The following is a 23,716-nucleotide window of genomic DNA, read 5'->3' as shown; positions in this document are numbered from 1 at the left end:
ACCGCCCTGGGCACAGACCGGGTCACAGCCACGGAGGACTACAACCCCCAGCGATCCGGTTCCGGGTATCCCCTGCATAGCACAGGCCCAGGGGGTGCGTCAAGTGTATTTGTTGCTTCTTCTGCAGCAGGCACAGTTTCTCCTGGCCCACGACCTCGGCCTTTGCATGCAGTGCAGCAGCGGTATGCAAGTTCTCCAAGAGCAATATTAAGTCCTGCCTAGATGCCTCTAGTCCAAAACTATCCCTCCACTGAATGCAGGTTCAATTTTACTACAGAAATGAAAATATTTAGCCCTGAAAAGTACTGTTGTTTTAAGATTGCAGCAACAGTATACATATACAAGGACTGTAAGGCAATAAACCCTGACTACATGCCTGCTCTAAAATATGTTCTCCCTCCTATAACAACTCTCCCTGAACTGCTTCCAGAGGAGCGCGTGCCAAGCAGGTGCAGTGGCAATCGGGTTAATGATAGTTGAGGTTGATGACAACTGTGATTTGTGCATAGTCCATGTGTCGTCCTTTTTTTTTTCGCACCCATAGACTTTTATTGGCGATTCTCGTTCGATATACACAGTCAATCTCCAGCATGCTGCGCTTATTTCATCACTCCAATTAGAGCTGAGGTAAAACTCACAGATGAGCACTGACTCATTTAATAACATCAAGTGCAATGTTTTCTCACATTGCATTCCTCTGTATTATACGCCAATGTGAGCGAGCTCTAAAGGTGTTTTCCTGGCAGGCAAAATAAAACAATACATACAGTTGTGCTCAAAAATTTACATACCCTTGCAGAATTTTTCCTTTCTTGGCCTTGTTTCAGAGAATATGAATGATAACAAAAAAACTTTTTCTCCACTCATGGTTATTGGTTGGATGAAGCCATTTATTGTCAAACTACTGTGTTTTCTCTTTTTAAATCTTAATGACAACTAAAAACATCAAAATGACCCTGATCAAATGTTCACATACCCTGATGATTTTGGCCTGATAACATGCACAGAATTTGACACAAATGGGTTTGAATGGCTACTAAAGTTAACATCCTCACCTGTGACCTGTTTGCTTGTAATCAGTGTGTGTGCATAAAAGCTGAGTGAGTTTCTGGGATCCAGACAGACTCTTGCATCTTTCATCCAGCCACTGACGTTTCTGGATTGTGAGTCATGGGGAAATCAAAAGAATTGTCAACGGATCTACGGGAAAAGGTAGTTGAACTGTATAACACAGGAAAGGGATAAAAAAAAAAATCCAAGGAATTGATAATGCCAGCCAGCAGCGTTCAAACTGAGATTTACAAATGGAAAATCAGGGGCTCTGTAAAAATCAAACCACAGTCAGGTAGACCAACAAAAATTTCAGCCACAACTTCCAGGAAAATTGTTCGGGATGCAAAGAAAAACCCACAAATAAAATCAGCTGAAATTCAGGACTCTCTGAAAACAAGCGGTGCAGCTGTTTCAAGATGCACAATAAGGAGGCACTTGAAGAAAAATGGGCTGCATGGTCGAGTCGCCAGAAGAAAGCCATTACTGCGCAAATGCCCCAAAGTGTCTTGCCTACAATATGCCAAACAGCACAGAGACAGGCCATGAAACTTCTGGAACAAGGTAATTTGGAGTGATGAGACCAAAATTGAACTTTTTGGCCACATTTTGCTGATGTTTTGGGGATGTGTGAGCTACAATGGCACAGGAAACTTGGTGAAAGTTGAAGGAAAGATGAATGCAGCAGGATATCAGCAAATACTGGAGGCAAATTTGCTCTCATCAGCCCGGAAGCTGCGCATGGGACGTACTTGGACGTTCCAACATGACAACGATTCAAAACACAAGGCCAAGTCGACCTGTCATTGGCTACAACAGAACAAAGTGAAGGTTCTGGAGTGGCCATCTCAGTCTCCTGACCTCAATATCATTGAGCCACTCTGGGGAGATTTCAAGCGCGTAGTTCATGCTAGACAGCCCAGGAATTTACAGGAACTGGAGGCTTTTTGCCAAGAAGAATGGGCAGCTTTACCATCTGAGAAAATAAAGAACCTCATCCACAACTACCACAAAAGACTTCAAGCTGTCATTGATGTTAGAGGGGGCAATACACGGTATTAAGAACTGGGGTATGTAAACTTTTGATCATGGTCATTTGAATGTTTCTGTTGTCATTAAGATTTAAAAAGAGAAAACACAGTAGTTTGACAATGAATGGCTTCACCCAACCAATAACCATGAGTGGAGAAAAAGTTTTTTTGTTATCATTCATATTCTCTGAAACAAGGCCAAGAAAAGAAAAATTCTGCCAGGGTGTGTAAACTTTTGAGCACAACTGTAAGCGTTTAAACTAAACAGTGATATTGTTCACATTTAATTGAAGCAAAGAGTTGAGAATAGTAATTTTTATTAAAAAAAAATACAAATAAATGGGCACTATAGCAGATGGCTGATGTTAGCAGAACCATTGTTGGAGTCCTGTGACAGGTTTTGGTGGGCTCATTGAGAACACCGTGATAAACGTGTTGTGGGCATTGTAGCAGGAACTCATTGACAGGCACTAATATAAGATCACTGTATGTCACTTTATTTTAATGGCACTGTGGCGGGAAATTTATGATTGCCATGGGAATCAGTTTGTGGGCATCTCAACGGGTACAGCTAAAAGGCAATTATGATCACTGTGTACAACTTTATTGATGAGCATTGGCAGACACATAGTGTATGCATTAGTATGATGAATCTACTTTGTGAAAAAAAAATGTCAGAGAAAAAGAGGACAAATTCTTCATAGGAACCATGAACTCAATGTCACGGGTTTACTGCAACAGAGAGGGGCCAGAAGACCGCAGCATCTGATCTTACGTACTCCTGCACTGATCAGAAGCACTTCTCCTTCATATTAAATGTTGCAGGTTTCTGTTAGCAGTGCAGTGGTTAATCTGTTCAGCTTGGAATCTCTGAAGCTTCCCAGCTTGGATGATCTCAGCTGTTCAGTATTGGCCACTCACCTCTCCTATATATACTTGACTCTGGCAGTCAGGATTGCCAGTGTTAAGTCTTGCACTGCTTGGTGAGGAGTGGTGGAGTCGATTGTTAGTATAGGCGTTTGGAGTATTTATATTTGACTGTTGTTAGGTGTTTCGGCTGTGTGCAAATCCTCATCCTCTCCTATTTAGTTTCCCTTCCTTTTCTCCCCGGTGCTCCTCTCTGTTGTCTGTGAGTGCATATCTGTATGATTGGTATTTTCATTTATCCCTGTACGTCCTTTCTTGTTTGTCTGGTTTGTGTGTATACATACACTATACTTCCCCACTTCCATGGGTGGAGGAGGGGGACAGACATAGGGCTGATGCAGGAGTTCAGCAAGGCACGTTGCCCCAGCATCTTCACCATCAGAAGTAATCTGGGGAGCAGGGATAGCTAGGACACCCCTACTGTTAGGGACAGGGAAGGAGCCCCTGGTCCAGGAAAATCTGACAACAGAATCATGATGCTCAAGAGTTCAAATTTAATTTTCTAAACTGCACTGGAACCGTTTTCATACACAAAAATTTGTATCTACTGACAATGTAAACATATTCATGGTAATCTTTATTTATTTTTATATAGTAAACATTATGTTTACAAAATATAATAATATTCATGGTAATAGTTTTGTCCTTGTGCATTTGAGGCTATGGTTGGAAGTACAGTACTTGTCACTATATGGCTATATATTGGCTATCATTATAAGTAAAAAAATGCATATACCACATGTCTATCTTATTATTGACCGCATGATGCTAACAAATAAAAGTTTTAAACCTGTCTGACCATTGCCTTATTATGTTTCAGGTGAATACACAACTGGATTAACATGAGAAGAACTCGTCCTTCTAACCATCACACACTCCAGTTTCTACTACTTTATCTAGCAGACATCTGTTGTGACCCTTCTACATCAACGTCTCCAAATGGCTTGTTTAAAGATTGGAGTGTCCTAAGATGTATTTGTGAACTCCAGGAGCTCCCATCTAGAAGTTCATCTGAATTAACGGATTATATACTGTTTCAAACTTTCATACAAAAGAGCTCAAAGGAAACACTAGAAATATATTGTATTAACCCCCAAGCAGCACTTTTAGTTAATTATCTTCTCAACGGTTTACAGTCAAAAACAACAACCAATTTAACCCAAGGGCACTGATGTAAAATAAGTTGTGTCAAGAGTCCAGCAGAAGGTACTATTTATTCCACCAGAGAAATAATGTCCAGTGATTTATCCAAACATCTGTAATTCATTTCGGAGAAAGAGTCCAAAGTAAAAGAAAACATTGCAAAAACAAAAAGTAAAAGTTGCCATCTTCACATCAATCTAAATTAATGGGAATGTAAACACGGCTTTGGTTAACTCCTACATTTTACACTGTAATCAATGCCTTGCTGTACCTCTTGGCCCTAAAAAAATATTTCCATATCATTTACTCATAAACAAGATTTCTTCAGTCAAAGACCCGGGAAAATAATTTCTGTGAACGAAGATCGTTTTTCTTGATCATGGTCCTATTTAATGAGAATAACTCGGTAGAGTCCATCCCTCTCTGCCTAAACTGTACCCACCAGACACCTACAAACAATATTTCCAAATCAATCATCATTGGAGTAATTTTTGGAATATTCATCACATTTGGTGTACTTGGAAATATTTTGGTCATTCTTTCGGTGGCATGTCATCGACATCTACAGACTGTAACCCACTTTTTCATTGTCAACCTTGCTGTTGCAGACCTTCTCTTAATGTCCATGGTACTTCCTTTCTCTGCTACATTTGAAATCCAAGGATATTGGCTTTTTGGCCGCATTTTCTGTAATATATGGGCAGCTGTTGACGTTCTTTGTTGTACAGCTTCCATAATGAGCCTATGTGTAATATCTATAGACCGCTACATTGGTGTTAGTTACCCTCTGAGATACCCCAGTATTATGACTGAAAAACGAGGTCTTCTTGCTCTCCTTTGTATATGGGTTTTGTCTCTTGTGATCTCAATTGGACCATTGTTTGGCTGGAAAGAACCAGCACCAGATGATGAAACAATCTGTGAAATTACAGAAGAGCCAGGCTATGTTCTCTTCTCAGCTTTTGGATCATTCTACCTTCCGCTCACCATCATCCTCATCATGTATTTCAGGGTCTATATTGTGGCCAAAAGGGAGGGAAAAGTCCTAAATTGTGGAATGAAATGTGACAAATCTGACTCTGAAGAGGTAACCTTGAGAATTCATCGAAAAAACACTCCGGATAGTATAAATTCCAATTCCAGTGCGAAGCAAAAGACTCACTTCTCAGTGCGACTTCTCAAGTTTTCCAGGGAAAAGAAAGCAGCAAAGACTTTGGGAATTGTAGTAGGATGTTTTGTCCTGTGCTGGCTGCCATTTTTTCTGGCAATGCCTATAGGTAAGATACAATACCAATAAAAATGTATTTGTAGAGTGTTTTTGAGGCCCTCCTAATATTATTATATAGAACTTATTTATATACCTTTATTTCCAAAGGTACCCCAATCTCCAGATATCGATGTGGCATGAGCAGCTCTAGTTCCAGACTTGGGCTCAACAGTCTTTCGGGAGATATCTTCCGAGCTGTGAGAGAAGGAGGCTGTCAGGTTCACTTCAATAGCTAAGCCTGCCACCTTCATGGATTATGAATTGGCTACGACAGAGAAGGGGGCTGGCTTAACCATAGAAAGCAGTTAGTACTGCAGCCACTTTCACACCCACGGATGGCATGTCAACAGAGGAAACCTTTTATGTTGAGCACAGGGCTGAAAGTAGTACAACCACAATAGCGACCCGAGTGGATAAGTGATAATCAGGGAACCTTTGGAAGCAAAAGTAAATTAGTAGGTTTTAAAAAAAACATGTAAAAGTAATTTTTTGAAACACAGCAACCCAGTTAAGGATAAAGCTACAGATATCATATTTTTATTATCAATCTTCCTGCAGCATGCTATAGGGAAACATTGCCCTTCTGTGTGTCTTTAATTAAGTGCATCAAAGTTTTTCTCGTGGGTTGTGACTTACGTATTTCATGAAATGCTCTATAATGTACTATCCTATAGGAAAGATATTGGTTCTATCAGCACAGTCAAGCAGCATGGCCCTGATAGTACTAAGTCAGTATACTAATTTGTACACAGCGACACAAAGTAACCCCTTTGTCATAATTATCAGGTGTAACCAGGTTTCAATTATACAGTCTGTGTGTAATGGAGTGTTACAGCAGCACACGCTTTTAACTAATATTTTTTTTTTTTTAATTAACATAAGACCTTAGCAGCTGCTAAGCTGATGATGCTGCACATAAATGATGTTCCCTGTGGATATGCCCAAGCAGCTATGAATAGTTGGGGGCTTCCTATAAGTATATGGGTAGTTCAAAGTTAAAAAAAAGGGTTAAGAATGTCCAAAAATATATAATATTGTGGAAAGTATTTTGCAGCTGACAATATGAGGAATTTTTATATTTACAAATTGAGTTCCAAGGGAACATGAGAGGGGGTTCTCATGTTCAGGACCCTTATTAGGTTATAGCTTACCTGTTGTTTCTGAATAAGCTGTTATGTGTGTACATCATGAGTAATAACTATTTCTGGTCATTATATAACCTGTTTCCTGCATTTTCCACCAATTTCCCTTCTATAGGCTCTACCTAATTTTTTATTTGTCTTTGAGCTAGTAGATGGAGACTGACTGCCATGTCTCCATACACAGAGACATGAAGGATTACCATTCTCCTGTCTCCGTGTAGATCAGAAGTAGAAGCAGCAGCATGGAGGACATTATTATTATTTATTTTTAGAGCACCATTGATTCCATTTTACTGTACATGAGAAGGGGGTTACATACAAAATACAAATATAAATTACAGTGAACAAACTGTGATAGACTGGCACAGAAGGGAGAGGACCCTGCCCTTGCAGGCTTATATTCTACAGGATAATGGCGAAGGAGGCAGTAGGTTGGGTGGTTGCGGCAGCTCCGGTGGTGGTGAGGAGGCAGCGGGGTCATTGCAGGTTGTAAGCTTTCTTGAAGAGATGTGTTTTCAAAATCCGTATGAACGCTCCGAATGTGGTGAATAATCAGACATATTGGGGCACAGAACTCCAGAGGATGGGGAATACTCAGGAGAAGTTTTGGAGGGGAGAAGCAGAGGAGTAGCGAGGAGAGAGGTGAATTAGTCGGGCAGTAGAGTTAAGGACGGACTGGAGAGGTGTGAGAATGTTAGCAGGGAGGTCACAGAGGAGGATGTTGCAGTAGTCGAGGTAGGAAATGATGAGGGCATGCACTAACATTTTAATAGATTTACTGTTGAGAAAAGGACAGATTCTGGAAATATTTTTGCGTTGGAGGTGGCAGAAGGTGGTAAAAGATTGGATGTGTGGATTGAAGGACAGGGCAAAGTAAAGGGTTACCCTGAGGCAGCGAACTTCTGGTACAGGGGAGAGCATTATGTAATTTATAGATAGATTGGGGGGAGAGTTAGTTAAGATAGAGGAAAGAAGATGAGTTCAGTTTGGTTCACATTGAGCTTTAGGAAGCGTGATGATAAGAAGAGAGGTAGAGTGCCATCTTCATACTGGTGGTACTACTAGGACTTTGAGTTGTCCCAGACCAAAGGTGTAGATTGAGGAAAGTAGGGGTCCCGGGACAGAGCCTTGAGGGACACCAACAAAGAGAGCATGGGATGAGGAGATAGTATGGGAGTGGTAGATGCTAAATGTGTGTTTAGAAAGGTATGAGGAGATCCAGAAGAGGGCAAATTATTTGATGCCAAGGGAAGAAAGTTTCTGTAGTAGGAGGGAGTGGTCGACTGTGTCAAAGGAAGAGGACAGGTTTATAAGGAGGAGGATAGAGAACTGTCTAGTTTGACAGTAAGTCGTTATTAATTTTGGCTAGGGCAGTTTCAGTGGAGTGGTGGGGATGGAAGTTGGATTGTAGGTTGTCAAAGAATGAGTTAAATGAGAGGTGGGAGGAAACTTCAGCATGGACATGCTGTTTGAGGAATTTGGAGGTGAATGAGAGCAGCGACAACAGGAGCAGGACATCATACAACAGTAATGAGCAGTGTAGTTGTGAATCCAGGAACTCTTTATGGGGAAGGTTTTTACATTTTAACACAAAAAATATTTCCAAAATGAACTCTTTTAATTAGTTCAGTACATTGGTAAGTGTTATGTGCACGCCTCTAAATTTAGATAAGGACGAGGCAAGTCTCATGAATTCTTGGAATCCTGGGGGAACCATTATTCAGGGTGACCCTAAATTGCAGCTTTCTCAGGCATAAGATGTATTCACTTGCTGGCACAGACACTCTTGACAGAGTCCTCATGAAGAAGTGAACAGTAGAATTTAATGTAGAAGCACGGCTAGTACAAATCAAGTCTTTTAAAGCAACAGGCTTTCCCTCATTCAACATCAAACAGATTCTTCACAAAGGCACAGTAGTACACAGCATTGCTTATAGCACAGTGATAGGGAGGAGGGGGGGACCGTTTGTTGAGGGAGATGATCCTTGTGACACAATTCCTCCCAGTGCTTATCTTTTTGCCGGATGATAGACTTTCTCCACTAGCAGTACAAGGGATTTCTGACCTTAGCCCAGCTTTACTCTTTTACTGGAATCCTGTTCAACTATGGTTCACTTGCCTGAACTTCTGTGAGATACAGATCACACAGGACTCATCTCTTTGGCTGCTGCCAGAATAGTAAACAACTTCCCCACAATCCACCTGGGATCTGCTAGCCACTCCCTGTCTCCTGTGACTGTGTTAACCCCTCTAATTGTATGCTTCTGAAGCAAACCACTTCCTGTCTCCTGGGAGTGGGTTAACTCTTGTAATTGCTGGATGTTTTTGAAGCAACAGCACTACTTCTACATGTCACATAAGTTTTCAAAAACAATGTAATATGTACAGGACAAACCTATGAAAAAGTTGTTTCTTGCCAACATTCCTCTAGTCATATGTGTCCTATAGGGAATCCATGGAAAAGAGTCTTGTTTATTCGGCACTATATGGCCCACCATAAGAGGGAGAGATGTCAATTAAAAGGTACTGCACAGGGCACTAACCAAAGAACAATTCTGCCAGTATAATTGCCTTCAAACTCCCTTTTTCTATACATTGATTGAACTTGATTTTCTAAATAATTTTGCTTTTATTAATTAGCTTTCCTGTCCATATTTATAAATGGCATTTAGTAGAGAATGTTTGCACCCTTGTTGTTAATTATTTCTCTGATAGTCCATAAAAAATTGTTTTAATTAGTCAAAGTTTTGCATTAACTGTGAAGAATTTGCCAGCTCAATCTGCTTCTGTGCTACTGTTGAAAGGGCCCATGAGGCAGTGACACATGTTCACATTCTACATGAGTTCAGGGGCACAACTTCCTGACTGAATTTTATTACTTTAATTCATTGCATTACATTTGTCTTACTCCTGATTGACTTTAATTGATTTTACCTGTCGGAGTATGGAATTGGAAAAAAAGTGATGAAACAACATAGTCTGTTAAGGTTTGCTGGGAATTGCAGTTTTGCAACAATTAGAATCTTAAAGAGGACTTGTCACCAGGTCAAAAGTGGCCATTTTTTGCTCTTCATTCCTGCTGATTCCCCTTTTAGTATTCTGTTATTTTTTGGTGTTTTCTTAAAATCCGCCATGCGGTTGCAAGGCTTACAATGGTCTCTGGCGTGTTTGTGCTCAGCATTGTTATATGCTTTCTATGATGTAATTCCTACTGCAAATACAATGTGCACATACCCTTACGCTACGTTCCCATAATGAGCTTTTGGTGAGTTTTTGATGTTGCAGATTTCTACACCATTTCTCCACCTATTAAGTAAATTAGGTTATTTTTTCTCATTGCATTTTTCACATGCTTTTTTGTTGCCTTTTTCGTCTCGTTGTTATGTCATGTTTTAAACAAATCTGCTTTGTTTTGGATCCTTTCTGGTATTTGGTTTTGACAAGTCTTTATTGATACAGTTGTGTGCAGGCTACATGCGTTTTTGATACGTTTCTTCTGTGGAAATGCATGTGCATTTTTTACCTGCAGATTTTCCGCATCTAATGCAAGAAAACAACATCGACAACATGGAACGGAGTTTGCTGCTCACCGAGCAGACACTCAATGGGTCAATACTGGGGGTGGAGCATAGAGGGGAAGTGCAGGCTGAACAGGCAGGGAGCTGGATAACAGTTGGGAGGGATAGAGGGAAGAAGTATAGGAAGGCTGGTTCAGAACTGGCATTATTGGAGCACGACAGATCCTCTGACCGCCGGGGGAGTGTATGCTCCAGTAATGAGGGGGAGGGGGGAAGTGTAGGGCAGGCAAGACAGGTCCTGGTAGTTGGTGACTCTATTATTAGGGGGACAGACAGGGCAATCTGTCACAAAGACCGGGATCGCCGAACGGTGTGCTGCCTCCGTGGCGCTCGAGTCCGGCACATCGCGGATCAGGTTGACAGGTTACTGGGTGGGGCTGGCGAAGACCCAGTGGTCATGGTCCACATCGGCACCAATGACAAAGTGAGTGGTAGATGGAGGGTCCTTAAAAATGATTTCAGGGACCTAGGTAGGAAGCTTAGGGCAAGGACCTCCAAGGTAGTTTTCTCAGAAATACTACCAATCCCGCGAGCCACACAGGAGCGCCAACGGGAAGTTAGGGAGGTGAATAAGTGGCTAAAGAGTTGGTGCAAGGCAGAAGGGTTTGGGTTCATGGAGAACTGGGCCGACTTCGCGGTCGGCTACAGGCTCTACCGTAGGGACGGGCTGCACCTCAATGGTGAGGGTGCAGCGGTGCTGGGGAAGAAGATGGCTAATAGGTTGGAGGAGTTTTTAAACTAGAGACGGGGGGGGGAAACCAAGGAGATAGGTGGGATGTGAGGCAAGCAAGGGGGAAGGGGAGAAATGAATATAATGAGGGTGGAGAGGGGGGTGGGGATAGTACAGTTAGATCGTTAGAGAACAATAGGATGCTAAATAACCCCAAAGTTTTATCTTGCATGCTGACCAACGCAAGAAGCCTGACCAATAAGGCGGATGAGCTGCGGGCGCTTATATCTTATATCGGAGGAGAGGTATGACATCGTAGGTATAACAGAGACTTGGCTAGACGATAGCTACGACTGGGCGGTAAATTTATTAGATTATAGTTTATTTAGAAGGGACCGGAAACAGGGGAAAGGCGGAGGAGTCTGCTTATATGTAAAGTCATGTCTAAAGCCCAGACTAAGGGAAGATATAGGAGAGGGAGAAGAGGGGGTTGAGTCCATGTGGGTAGAGATAGAGGGGGCAAAAAATAATAATAAAATATTACTGGGGGTCTGCTATAAGCCACCAAATATAACAGAGGAGAATGAGAATCTGCTATTAGGACAAATAGACAAAGTAGCAAAACATAATGAAGTGATTGTAATGGGGGATTTCAACTACCCGGATATTGACTGGGAAACAGAAACCTGTAGATCTCAGAAAGGAAAAAGGTTCTTGACAAATATTAAGGATAATTATCTCTCCCAACTAGTGCAGGAACCAACGAGAGGGAAGGCCGTGTTGGACTTAATATTGACTAATAGGCCTGATAGAATAACTGAGGTACAGATAGGGGGGCACCTAGGTAATAGCGATCTTAATATTATCGACTTCAAAATGCCCTTCAGTAGGGTTATCAATAAGGGAACAACAAAAGCATTAAACTTTAGGAGGGCGAAGTTTGATCAGCTGATAGAAAACCTTCAACTTATTGACTGGGACAAAGTTCTTAATCAAAGGAATACGAATAGTAAATGGGAAACCTTCAAAAGAATTCTGAATACACAGTGCGAGAGATATATACCGTATGGGAATAAAAGGGCCAGAAATAAGAGGAAACCAATATGGTTGAACAAGAACATAAAAGGGGCGTTAAATAGCAAAAAAGAGGCATTCAAGAGATTAAAACAGGAAAACAGTAAGGAGGCACTAATGTGTTACAAGGAAAAAATGAGAACCTGCAAAAAACAAATAAAAATAGCGAAGGAGGAAACAGAGAGACGTATTGCTAGGGAAAGTAGATCAAATCCCAAACTGTTCTTTACATATATAAATAGTAAAAGGATTAAATCGGATAATATTGGACCGATAAAAAGTGAGGAAGGCAAAATCATAGAGAAAGATGAGGATAAAGCTAATCTATTAAATAATTTTTTTTCGACAACTTTCACAAAGGAAATAGAACTAACAGGAGAAATGAGAAGTGACAAGCTTAATCCTCCACTAAGTATGACAAATCTAACCCAAGCTGGGGTACAGAAACGCCTCAGTAACATTAAAATAAACAAATCACCAGGACCTGATGGCATACACCCACGGGTACTAAGGGAACTAAGTAATGTGATAGACAGACCGTTATATCTTATATTTAAGGACTCTGTTGAGACTGGGTCTGTACCACTTGATTGGCGACAGGCGAATGTAGTGCCAATATTCAAAAAGGGAGTAAAAAGTGACGCCGGAAACTATCGGCCGGTGAGTCTGACGTCCGTTGTGGGCAAAATTTTTGAAAGCTTCATTAAAGAGGCAATTACGGAGCATCTTGATGCTAATAATCTTTTAATCCCGAACCAACATGGATTCATGAGGAATCGCTCCTGCCAAACAAACCTGATTGACTTCTATGAGGAGGTTAGCTCTCGAGTAGATCAGGGGGAACCAGTGGATGTCGTGTATCTCGACTTCTCAAAAGCGTTCGATAGCGTGCCACATAATAGGTTGGTATACAAAATGAGAATGATGGGGCTGGGGGAAAATGTTTGCAAGTGGGTAGCTAACTGGCTAAGGGATAGAAGGCAGAGGGTGGTTATAAATGGAATATACTCAGATTGGGTAAGCGTCACTAGTGGGGTACCACAGGGGTCTGTACTAGGCCCAATGTTATTTAATATCTTTATTAACGACATAGTCAACGGGATAAATAGTAAAATATCAATATTTGCAGATGACACAAAGTTATGTAAAACAATTAATACAAAAGAGGACAGTGCAGACCTACAGAGGGACTTGGATAAGCTGGGTAGGTGGAGCATTAAATGGCAAATGAGGTTTAATGAGGAGAAATGTAAGGTCATACATATGGGAAGGAAAAATGGAAGTCACCAGTACTCACTGAATGGGAAATCATTGGGGAATTCAGAGATGGAGAAGGACTTGGGCATCTTAATTGATAGTAAACTAAATTGGAGTGCCCAAAGTCAGGCCGCTGCTGTAAGGGCAAACAGGGTAATGGGATGGATGTATCAGAAGAGGTATAGCTGCAAAGGATGAGAACATTGTTCTTCCACTGTACAAAGCACTGGTCCGACCACACTTGGAATACTGTGCTCAGTTATGGGCCCCAATATATAGAAAGGATATAAATGAGCTTGAAAAGGTACAAAGGAGGGCAACAAAATTAATAAAGGGAATGGAGGGACTGCAATACCCAGAGAGGTTGGCAAAACTAGGACTATTCAGCCTGGAAAAAAGAAGGTTGAGGGGGGACATAATAAGTGTGTACAAATATGTTAGGGGACAGTATAGAGATCTTGCCCGGGATTTGTTCAAAAGGAGGGATATTACGGTAACAAGAGGGCATTCACTAAGACTGGAAGAGAAAAGGTTTCAGCACCAGCATAGGAAGGGGTTCTTTACGGTAAGAGCAGTGAGAATATGGAATTCACTGAGTGAGGAGAAAGTAATTCACTACACCAGTTCAAGCGGGGACTGGATGCATTTCTAGATACCAGGCAGATTTCAGCATATACTTAAAAATAAAATAAAATAGTAGGTTGATACAGGGATTTATTCTGACTGCTGGTTTCAGAGTCGGGAGGGAATTTTTCCTCAGGTGAAGATTGGCCAAATCATTTGGGGTTTTTGCCCTCCTCTGGATCAACTTTAGCAATTACAGAACTATGTAAGTATGGGAAAAATCTGCACATAAAACTCATCGTACCCGCAAGAAAAACTGATATGTTGGGGATTTGAAACAAGCACCGCAGGTCAGATTATGCTGAGTAAAAAAAAAAAGCACAGAGGGCGTGAGATTTCTATGAGGCCATGTGCACACGTTGAGTATTTGGTGAGTTTTTTACCTCAGTATTTAAAAGCCAAAACCAGGTGAGGAACATCCAGAGGAAAAGTATAATAGAAACACATCACGACGTCTGGATTTTTTACCGTCTCATGGTTTTGGCTTACAAATACTGAGGTAAAAAAACCTCACAAAATACTGAATGTGTGAACATGGTCCTAAGGAAGAATATGAAGAATATGGGAACTTTCATACTGTTGACAAAGCAAATGATAGATAGATAGATAGATTAGATTTGTGTTGAAAATTGGAACTGAAAACACTGGGCACAAACTGTGGTATTTCAGTAATTGCGCCTTATTCCTCAGTTGACGTTGCAGTGTAATTACCTGCTGGCATACAGCTTGGCAGTGCGCCAATATCAGTAAATATATTTCAGTGCATTCTTTTTTTTTTTTTATAAAAACATAAACCAAATGTTTGGAGGCTTTATTTCTGTTGGTTCCTGGCTGTATTTTCCAGGCGATCGGGGTTGAGCTGCGGCAGGGTTCTGTGCTCCTTCATGTCCCATTCGGCTGTGACATTCTGAATTACCTCAGAGCAGGAGAATGAGTTTGTTCGTGTGCATTTCAGAAGCTGCTGTGAAAAGATCTCTCTGGAGTACTTGTTATTAATAGTGAAGTCAGGAAAGGTTTGATACTGCTATGATGCTTTTTCCTCTGCACAAAGGTCTCCAAGGGTCATTAATAAGGAGAAACTGCAGCATTGCCTATGATTACTTAGCATGTCTACACCTTTTTAAAGCCTTAATAAAATTCCACCGTTGTTCTATATATATTTGAATATAAAAGAACGCTATTTCCATGCAGATCCTTGCTGCTGTGGTAACAAATGAAAGAGTGTTGGAAGAAGTGAATATACAGTGAGGAGCATTTATACCTTTGACAGTTTAATAAAATATATTAAAAGGAGTGTGTGAGAAATGGTGAAACTCTTGTGTATTGGCTGTGTCTGGTATTAGGCTATGTGCCCACGATGCACAAATGCTCCGGATTTTTCCTGGCAGAAAAAACGCATGCGGATTGTACATGCGTTTTCCAAACGATTTTAGCATCACTTGTAAAGTGCTTGACAACTTGGTCGCACTATATAAATCCATGCAACCAGCATGGATTTTATATAGTGTGACCAAGTTAGTTAAAAAAAAGAATAAAAATGGTAAAAAAATAAAAAGAAAACATTATACTCACCTTCCGATGGCTCCCGGTCTCATTATCTGGTCACGCGACCGCCAACGTCAGCGGTCGAATGACCTGTCACATGACTAAATGACATCATGGAAGGTCCTTTTAGACCGTTTATTTCAGAATTTAGTCCAATCTTGCACCAATGAGCCAGGTTAGCAGGAAACGTCCCAAATGTCTGCATTCTCAGACCTAAACTTTATGTTTAGATTTAATTACTTGGTTCCAGACCAACAGCTCAGATTGGTATTGTGTTATTAAACGTTGCATGATAAACAGTCGTCTGTACATCGGGATTTTTGGACAGGAGGCTTGAAAATCTTTTACCTTCCGTGATCCCCAGCGCAACTTTTTATTAGCCACATCATCATTGTGGCATGACGCATAGATGACATTGTGCCAACGCATCTATTCAAAAGAGCCAGGCTGGGGATTCCAGAAAGTAAGAGATTGGTGAGCCTCCCGTCAAGCAGCCAGAGAGTACTGACTTGACCGACGGACCGGAGACTCGCGAATCGTTTCACCCATCTCTAGTCTACACCAAAAGTAAAACGAGTATAGAATTTCATAAAAGAAAAAAATTAAACACTATTTCCCCTCCCCCCACACTCCTCTAATTTACAAGAAGCCATAACCAAGAATGATATGTTGATTGGTAGGTATACGCACATAAAGGAAGTTTTGGCCCTAGCCTGCAGGATAGTTGTGGGATGTACGGTTGCTAAAATGAATGAGTGTCGGGTTGTTAAAGAAAAAAATAAGAACCCCTTCCTTTAAAAAGAAATGACATAACAAGAAAATCTAGGTGGTACACGTCCCGAAAAACAGCATCTGCAACAGATCATTCATCTGTAAAGTAAGGGTGTAATGTTGGACTATAAACAACAAGTGTGCAGAAATTCACTTTGTGAGGTAGACAGTTGTTTTAAAAAATTTAAAATGGCGTGAATTTTCCCAGACTGACTAGCCTTATCTTCAGTATTTTCTTTCAGTAGAAAAATTATGACTGAGAGGACTTAAGAACACCAATTTATTTTAATTTTTGACGCATTTCAAAGAAGGAGAGAAGTTTAATGTGCTCAGGGTGGCCTACCGTCCAGAAATTCCTGGACAGTGTGTAAAAATAGGGCACTTTTTTCCATGAAAAATATTAGTTGGGTCCGTGATTTTTTGGAAGCTGGAGAAACGCATACAGATTATTTATATTGCAATTAACATCATTCTACTGTTCACAGTACTGTTCAGAATTTTTTCCCTCTGCTTGGTCTGAAAAAAATTACCCTTACTGAGTACCACATTTTTTATCTTGATTTCTTTTAGTGTTTCTTAAAGCCATAAAGTTGCCATTTGAAATGACTTTAGTTTTGTGCCATGTCTGTGATCAGCTTTTTTTCAACAACATTAAACAACTGAATGAACATCCTCCGAGCCCGGTGATTCCATAATTTTTGCCAGGGGTTGTATTACCACTATGTTGTTTTTCAGCGCTGGACTAATACAACAAACTGATTAAGCATTTCTATCCCTATACCTAATGAAGAGTTCTGCACTATAAGCTCCTATCCCTAAACTGTAAAACGTTAAAATGATAACTTCTTTCCCTGCATAATCTAGTATAGCGTCTGTAATAGTCTCCCTTGATTTGCTGCGCTAGACCATGTCATGTGATAGCTGCAAGGCATAATGGGGAAACCAACATGGTTACACCTGAATTCATGTGAAATCCATTCTCTGGCTGATGCCGTCTTCTGTGTGAAATAATAGCGCTGGACTTTTTTCTTATTTTTTTAATCCACACCCATCAAATCGCAATATGTTTGAATTCACAAGGTATTGCAAATGTCATGAAATTTGACTCAAAGTCTAGTGATGAGCAAGCATGCATGCTTAACCCTTATGCCGAGCACGCTCAGGTGCTTTCCGAGTAACTTCGGCGTGCTCGTATATTAAGTTCGAGTCCCTGCGTCTGCATGATTTATGACTGTTAGTTAGCCTCAACAAATGTGAGGATTCCCTAACAGACAGGCAATCTCTGCATGTGTTGAGGCTGACAAACAGCCATAAATCATGCAGACTCAGGTACTCAAGCACCCCGAAGATACTCGGAAAGCACCTGAGCATGCTCGGCAAAAGGGTTAAATGATCATGCTCGCTCATCACTATCAAAGTCAATTCACAGATGATTGATTCAATAAACTCTAGCTGACGCAAAACTTAACTGCAGCAAACAGTATCAGGCAGCTGTCGCGAAATAGATCATTCTGTGCATAAAGGTATAGGAGAACAGGCTCAGTTCTAGCATTCAGCATCCACATAGAGAGGCATTCTTTACTGTAAGAGCATTGAGACTATGGGACTCCCATATTTCCATTGCAAGTTCTCTTAAAGAGTTTAAAGTAAGCCTGGATATTAATTGTGAAAAAATCGCAAGTTATGGTTACTGGAGATGTGTTGTTGATCAGAGATTTATTCTGATCGGAGGAAGGTTTTTTTTTTCTCTAAGATGAAAAAAATTGTCTTTTGTGTCATGAGGTTTGAATGGACTTACAAACTATGTTATTATGTTACTATGTAATTCTGGATACTAAATAATATTATTCAGAGAGCATACATTATAAAAGTAACAGCATTTTCCCTAGCCACTAAGGGAATTAGATTTATATGGTAATTTTCCTGAGCTGTCTATTCATCAAGCGTCTATCTTTAGCTGCTCACTTATGGGCTTATTCAGCCACTTGGCTATCAAGTCATGTACAGGACTTGCGTTCAGCTCCTCTGGCCGAGCAAACGGTTCACTTCAGAAGGCTGGGAACACGAGCCAAGAGGCACTGACAGATCCTCTGAATGCATTTCCCAGCATTTATGATAATGTACTTTTTTATATCAAGCATTTAACAGGATTGTCAAGTACAACATTATAACCCAATGGTTCAGATGTTACATAGTACTGTATTGAAAAAAAAATCCTCTACAGACATGTGGTTAAAAATGCAAAAAATACAGGTGGATATATCCTACATGCCTTATTGCCACAGTATTTCAGCATGGTGTGTGTATATGTATATTGTGAGACAGTGAGGGGAATCATATGTGAGGTCCATTATGTATCCCCCAGAATGTGCTTAGAAGCATACTGAACCGCTGGAGTGCATTGTAATCACAGCCATGGCTGTGGTTACCATGCAAAATTAAAGTAAGTGTTGACTAGGTCAAATTATTTGACCAAGTCAGTTGAGGAAATTTTTTATTCTTTTTATTCTACTTTAATGTTTGGAGAGATCTGTAGGATGGTAGTGGGACAGATCTCTCCCTCCAGTCCGGGTCTTTCAAGTGGCCCATGGCCACGGTTTTCATTTAAACCTGCAGTTAAGGTTTGAATGTATCAGTTTTGTGTTTGGATTTCATATATAGCAGAGCTGAAGGACCTGTGGGCATATGACTGGCCGTGTGAAGCTAACAAGACCAGAGCCAGCGACGTGGGTAAACATGATGGCACCCAAGAACCTAACAGGGGTGCAAGTGCCAGCGACACCGGACTTTATTTATGTATTCTCGGCTGCGATTCGGAGATGAGCAATTTCATCTGTGCAGTATTTGGACAAAAATGGATGTTTTACTTAACGGGATATTCGCATCTTCAAGATCCTATCCCAATATGTAGTAGGTATAATAATAATAATATTAGCAAATACCTGCCATTAGAAATGTGGTATAGTTCTTCTGATAAGCTATGTCGCTTTCTCCAAGCAGGGCATTGCAGTAGCTTAGGTATCCATGGTTACAACCACTAGCAACTAACTAACTGTCACTATATGAATGGTCATAATTATGGATACCTTAGCTACTGAAATGCCCTGCATGGAGAAAGCCACATGGCTTATCAGGAGAACTATATTAAATTTCTAATTGGAGGTATTTACTAATATAATATTTTTACACCTACTACATATTGGGATAGGATCTTGGAGATGGGAATACCCCTTTAACTTTCTTGGGTCACTGCCTCATTGCCGCACGGACATGAAAGTCGCTGTCTTACAATATATATATATTTGTAGAAGAAAAACAGGCAACACTCCAAAAATAGATGAAAAAATAATGGACTTTATTAGCCCATCTGGTGTGGGCAAAGTGAGCGTTATCCAAGGCACTAAGTGACGGTAGCATGTTCTCTTTCAATATAGAGCAGTATATCTGTGAATTCATGACACCATCAATGAAATGTAGCTCCCCGACACCAGCAGGACTCATGCAGCCCCACATACGGACACTGCCATCACCATGTTTCACTGAAGGCACCATCTATTTAGAAAAATTAATTTAGAAAATGCATGGTGCCTGCAGTGAAATATGGTGGTGGCAGTGTCCGTATGTGAGGCTGAATGAGTGCTGCTGTTGTCAGGGAGCTACATTTAATTGACGGTATCATTAATTCACATATGTACTGCACTCTATTGAAAGAGTCAATGCTACCATCACTCCGTGCCCTTGGTACACTTTTCCAAAATGACAATGATTCAAAACACGTATCTGTTACATATCTGCAAAAGAACACTTTGAATGTGATTCGATGGCCAAGTATGTCTCCTACATTTCCAGGAGGAATAACACATAGGAGAGTTCTAAGAAAAAATGTCCCAGAATTGTTATTCAATGAGGAATATATGTATTTACTAAAAAAGACTTGTCAGGGGAGTGACAAGTCTCAATTATGTTTAAGTTTAATTATTACCCTCTTCCTGATATGTAACATACATTTATGTCAAATGTCAGTGGTGTGCAATTAAAGTGGGCTCAGAAGCTGAGTCCGCTCCATACATTACAGGTGCCAGCTGTGCTATACAGCTGGCACCCTGTGCTTACTGAACCAGTCACTAAAGTGTAACCACTTAGATATCAACTACAACCTGTAGGTAATTAGACACTCCCATGATGCAATCATAGTGTGTCAATGGCTGTCATGGCAGTCTGGGACCTATTGATGGCTCCAGTGTCTGCAGTCTTTGTACTCAGGTAAGGCCTCATTTACAATACACTGCAATGCTCAAGCATTTTTCTGTATTTACCTATGTTCAAGCAATCTCAGGTTTTGAGATAACCATACACCTTAAATAACTGTCAGCTGAGCAGTCATTCAGCCGATAGCTATCTCTCCTGACTCTCCATACACATGAATGCTTGACTCAGCCAAGTTTTCATGTTCTCTATGGTGACAGCTAAGTAATCTGCTGCCAGACTCCTATTTCAGCGGCTTATCTGCTTGCAGAAGAAAAAGATCGGGCCAGAACATTTAAACCATCTGATGCTTATCTTCTCCGACATTTTCTAAATGCAATAAAAAAATAAATAAAGGGTATTGCCAGCCACAGGTTCAACTCCGGTAGGTGTACAAGTAGAAAATGTAAAAAAAATAAATAAAAGCTTGAATCATCCATCTTTTCCCATTCTTTAAAAGAAATACACATATAACACTATATATAGCATTGTTTATCTCTCATGGTGAAGGATGTAATGAAGAATAATGAAAAATAAAAATGGCAGAAATAACTTTTTTATATATATACAGTACAGACCAAAAGTTTGGACACACCTCATTTAAAGATTTTTCTGTATTTTCATGACTATGAAAATTGTACATTCACACTGAAGGCATCAAAACTATGAATTAACACATGTGGAATTTTATACTTAACAAAAAAGTGTAAAACAACTAAAAATATGTTTTATATTCTAGGTTCTTCAAAGTAGCCACCTTTTGCTTTGATGACTGCTTTGCACACTCTTAGCATTCTCTTGATGAGCTTCAAGAGGTAGTCACCGGAAATGGTCTTCCAACAATCTTGAAGGAGTTCCCAGAGATGCTTAGCACTTGTTGTCCCTTTTGCCTTCACTCTGCGGTCCAGCTCACCCCAAACCATCTCGATTGGGTTCAGGTGTGGTATCTGTGGAGGCCAGGTCATCTGGCGTAGCACCCCATCAATCTCCCTCTTGGTCAAATAGCCCTTACACAGCCTGGAGGTGTGTTTGGGGTCATTGTCCTGTTGAAAAATAAATGATGGTCCAACTAAACGCAAAGATGCAAGATGCTGTGGTAGCCATGCTGGTTCAGTATGCCTTCAATTTTGAATAAATCCCCAACAGTGTCACCAGCAAAGCACCCCCACACCATCACACCTCCTCCTCCATGCTTCACGGTGGGAACCAGGCATGTAGAGTCGACCCGTTCACCTTTTCTGCATCGCACAAAGACACGATGGTTGGAACCAAAGATCTCAAATTTGGACTCATCAGACCAAAGCACAGATTTCCACTGGTCTAATGTCCATTCCTTGTGTTCTTTAGCCCAAACAAGTCTCTTCTGCTTGTTGCCTGTCCTTAGCAGTGGTTTCCTAGCAGCTATTTTACCATGAAGGTCTGCTGCACAAAGTCTCCTCTTAACAGTTGTTGAAGAGATGTGTCTGCTGCTAGAACTCTGTGTGGCATTGACCTGGTCTCTAATCTGAGCTGCTGTTAACCTGCGATTTCTGAGGCTGGTGACTAGGATAAACTTATCCTCTGAAGCAGAGGTGACTCTTGGTCTTCCTTTCCTGGGGCGGTCCTCATGTGAGCAAGTTTCTTTGTAGCGCTTGATGGTTTTTGCAACTGCACTTGGGGACACTTTCAAAGTTTTCCCAATTTTTTGGACTGACTGACCTTCATTTCTTAAAGTAATGATGGCCACTCTTTTTTCTTTACTTAGCTGCTTTTTTCTTGCCCTAATACAAATTTTAACAGTCTATTCAGTAGGACTATCAACTGTGTATCCACCTGACTTCTGCACAATGCAACTGATGGTCCCAACCCCATTTATAAGGCAAGAAATCCCACTTACTAAACCTGACAGGGCACACCTGTGAAGTGAAAACCATTTCCGGTGACTACCTCTTGAAGCTCATCAAGAGAATGCTAAGAGTGTTCAAAGCAGTCATCAAAGCAAAAGGTGGCTACTTTGAAGAACCTAGATTATAAGACATATTTTCAGTTGTTTCACACTTTTTTGTTAAGTTTATAATTCCACATGTGTTAATTCACAGTTTTGATGCCTTCAGTGTGAATGTACAATTTTCATAGTCATGAAAATACAGAAAAATCTTTAAATGAGAAGGTGTGTCCAAACTTTTGGTCTGTACTGTATACAGTATATATATATATATATATATATTAGCCTGCTGCCTAAAAAAATGGAACACAGTGCAATTGTAAAAATGTATATACCCCAAAATGGTAAAAATCAAAACTACAACAGATAACCTCGCAGAAATCAATATACCCATATACACACACAGGTGTTGGTCAATAGTATACAGTGAACAGGGCCAGCTCCAGGCTTTTGTGGGCCCCGGGCGAAAGCGTCTCAGTGGCCTCTTTAACACATACCACTATTCATAATGCACAGATACCACAGAGAAATATATCCACTGCTCAAAAAAATAAAGGGAACACTCAAATAACACATCCTAGATCTGAATGAATGAAATATTCTCATTGAATACTTTGTTCTGTGCAAAGCTGAATGTGCTGACAACAAAATCATACAAAAATCATCAATGGAAATCACATTTATTAACCAATGGAGGCCTGGATTTGGAGTCACCCCCAAAATTAAAGTGGAAAAACACAGGCTGATCCAACTTTGATGTAATGTCCTTAAAACAAGTCAAAATGAGGCTCAGTGTTGTGTGTGGCCGCCACGTGCCTGTATGACCTCCCTACAACACCTGGGCATGCTCCTGATGAAGTTACGGATGGTCTCCTGTGGAATCTCCTCCCAGACCTGGACTAAAGCATCTTGCCAATTCCTGGACAGTCTGTGGTGCAACGTGACGTTGGTGGATGGAGCGAGACATGATGTCCCATATGTGCTCAATCGGATTCAGGTCTGGGGAATGGGCGGGCCAGACAATAGCTTCAATGCCTTCAACTTGCAGGAACTGCTGACACACTCCAGCCACATGAGGTCTGGCATTGTCCTGCATTAGGAGGAACCCAGGGCCAACCGCACCAGCTTATGGTCTCACAAGGGGTCTGAGGATCACATCTCGGTACCTAATGGCAGTCAGGCTACCTCTAATTTTGGGGGTGACTCCAAATCCAGGCCTCAATTGGTTAATAAATTTGATTTCCATTGATGATTTTTGTGTGAATTTGTTGTCAGCACATTCAACTTTGTACAGAACAAAGTATTCAATGAGAATATTTCATTCATTCAGATCTAGGATGTGTTATTTGAGTGTTCCCTTTATTTTTTTGAGCAGTGTATATAGTACAATGCGGAAGATTTCACTTCTTACATGAGTGATATCTATTGTAAATTCCACAACAGCACAGAAACCGGCGAATCGCTCCAC

General features: G+C 40.7%; 1 protein-coding gene across 3 annotated transcripts in view; it reads left to right on the top strand.

Annotated features, from left to right (window-relative positions):
- ADRA1A (adrenoceptor alpha 1A) overlaps positions 1-23,716 on the top strand; it is a 251,406-nt gene that overhangs the window by 175,895 nt on the left and 51,795 nt on the right. For all 3 annotated transcript variants that reach the window (XM_073653537.1, XM_073653535.1, XM_073653536.1), the window contains exon 2: positions 3,829-5,428. In XM_073653537.1, the coding sequence (XP_073509638.1) occupies positions 4,531-5,428 (898 nt within the window). In that variant the 5' untranslated portion in view covers positions 3,829-4,530. The remainder of the gene's footprint in view (positions 1-3,828; positions 5,429-23,716) is intronic.

Source organism: Phyllobates terribilis, unplaced genomic scaffold (genome assembly GCF_046119375.1).
Source record: "Phyllobates terribilis strain yellow unplaced genomic scaffold, ASM4611937v1 Scaffold_11__3_contigs__length_659146591, whole genome shotgun sequence".
Taxonomy (NCBI): Eukaryota; Metazoa; Chordata; class Amphibia; order Anura; family Dendrobatidae; genus Phyllobates; species Phyllobates terribilis.
This window is presented reverse-complemented; position numbering and strand designations above follow the sequence as displayed.